The sequence below is a fragment of the Corapipo altera genome, unplaced genomic scaffold (assembly GCF_003945725.1).
Source record: "Corapipo altera isolate COAL_440 unplaced genomic scaffold, ASM394572v1 60041, whole genome shotgun sequence".
Lineage (NCBI taxonomy): Eukaryota > Metazoa > Chordata > Aves > Passeriformes > Pipridae > Corapipo > Corapipo altera.
Genome location: NW_020885929.1, coordinates 3,173 through 4,059, shown reverse-complemented (window position 1 = coordinate 4,059; position 887 = coordinate 3,173). Strand labels below are relative to the sequence as shown.

At 62.2% G+C, this 887-nt stretch overlaps 1 protein-coding gene across 1 annotated transcript in view; it reads left to right on the top strand.

Moving 5' to 3' along the window:
* PGLYRP2 (peptidoglycan recognition protein 2) overlaps positions 1–887 on the top strand; it is a 3,895-nt gene that overhangs the window by 289 nt on the left and 2,719 nt on the right. The window contains exon 2 of the mRNA XM_027632043.1: positions 818–880. Within this exon, the coding sequence (XP_027487844.1) occupies positions 818–880 (63 nt within the window). The remainder of the gene's footprint in view (positions 1–817; positions 881–887) is intronic.

The window sequence follows — 887 nt, the reverse complement described above, 5'->3', positions numbered from 1 at the left end:
CACAGCACCCCTGAGGACCCACAGCACCCCATGACACCCCACAACACACCACAACACCCCACAGCACCCCACAATATGCCACAACGCCCCACAGCACCCCACGACACACCTAAGCACAACACCCCACAGCACCCCGTGTCACCCCTATTTGAGTCCCTTCCCCGTGGTTTTGGGTCTTTCCCCCTTGGTTCTTGGGGCCTTTCCCCCTGCTTTGAGTCCTTTCCCCCTTTTCCCGTCCTTTCTCCCTGGTTTTGGGTCTTTCCCCCTTGGTTTTTGGGTCCTTTCCCCCTATTTTGGGTCCTTTCCCCCTATTTTGGGTCCTTTCCTCCTATTTTTGGTGCACTCCCCCCACCCCAAACCCCCTCTCTCCCCTTCCCCGTACCCACCCCCCACCCTGTGCCCCCCCTGCCCTCCCCTCACTCTCCCCCCAGATCTCTCCACTTCGGCCTTTTCCCTCTGGTTTGGTCCCTTTCCCCCAGTTTTGGGTCTTTCCTCCCCCTAGTTTGGGTCCCTTTCCCCCACTTTTGGGTCGTTTTCCCCCCGGTTTGGGTCCCTTTCCCCCGGTTTTGGCTCCTTTCCCCCTATTTTTTGGGCACTCCCCCCCACCCCAAACCCCCTCCCTCCCCTTCCCCGTGCCCCTCCTGCCCTCCCCTCGCTGTCCCCGCAGGTCTCCCCCCTTGGATCTGTTCCCCCTGGTTTGGATCCTTTCCCCCAATTTTGGCTCCTTTCCCCCTACATTTGTTGCACTCCCCCCACCCCAAACCCCCTCCCTCCCCTTCCCCGTGCCCCCCCTGCTCTCCCCGGGCTGTCCCCGCAGGTCTCCCCCCTCGCCACATGGACTCGCTGGTTCAGATCCTGGACGCGCTGGAATCCCCGGCCCGGGGGGG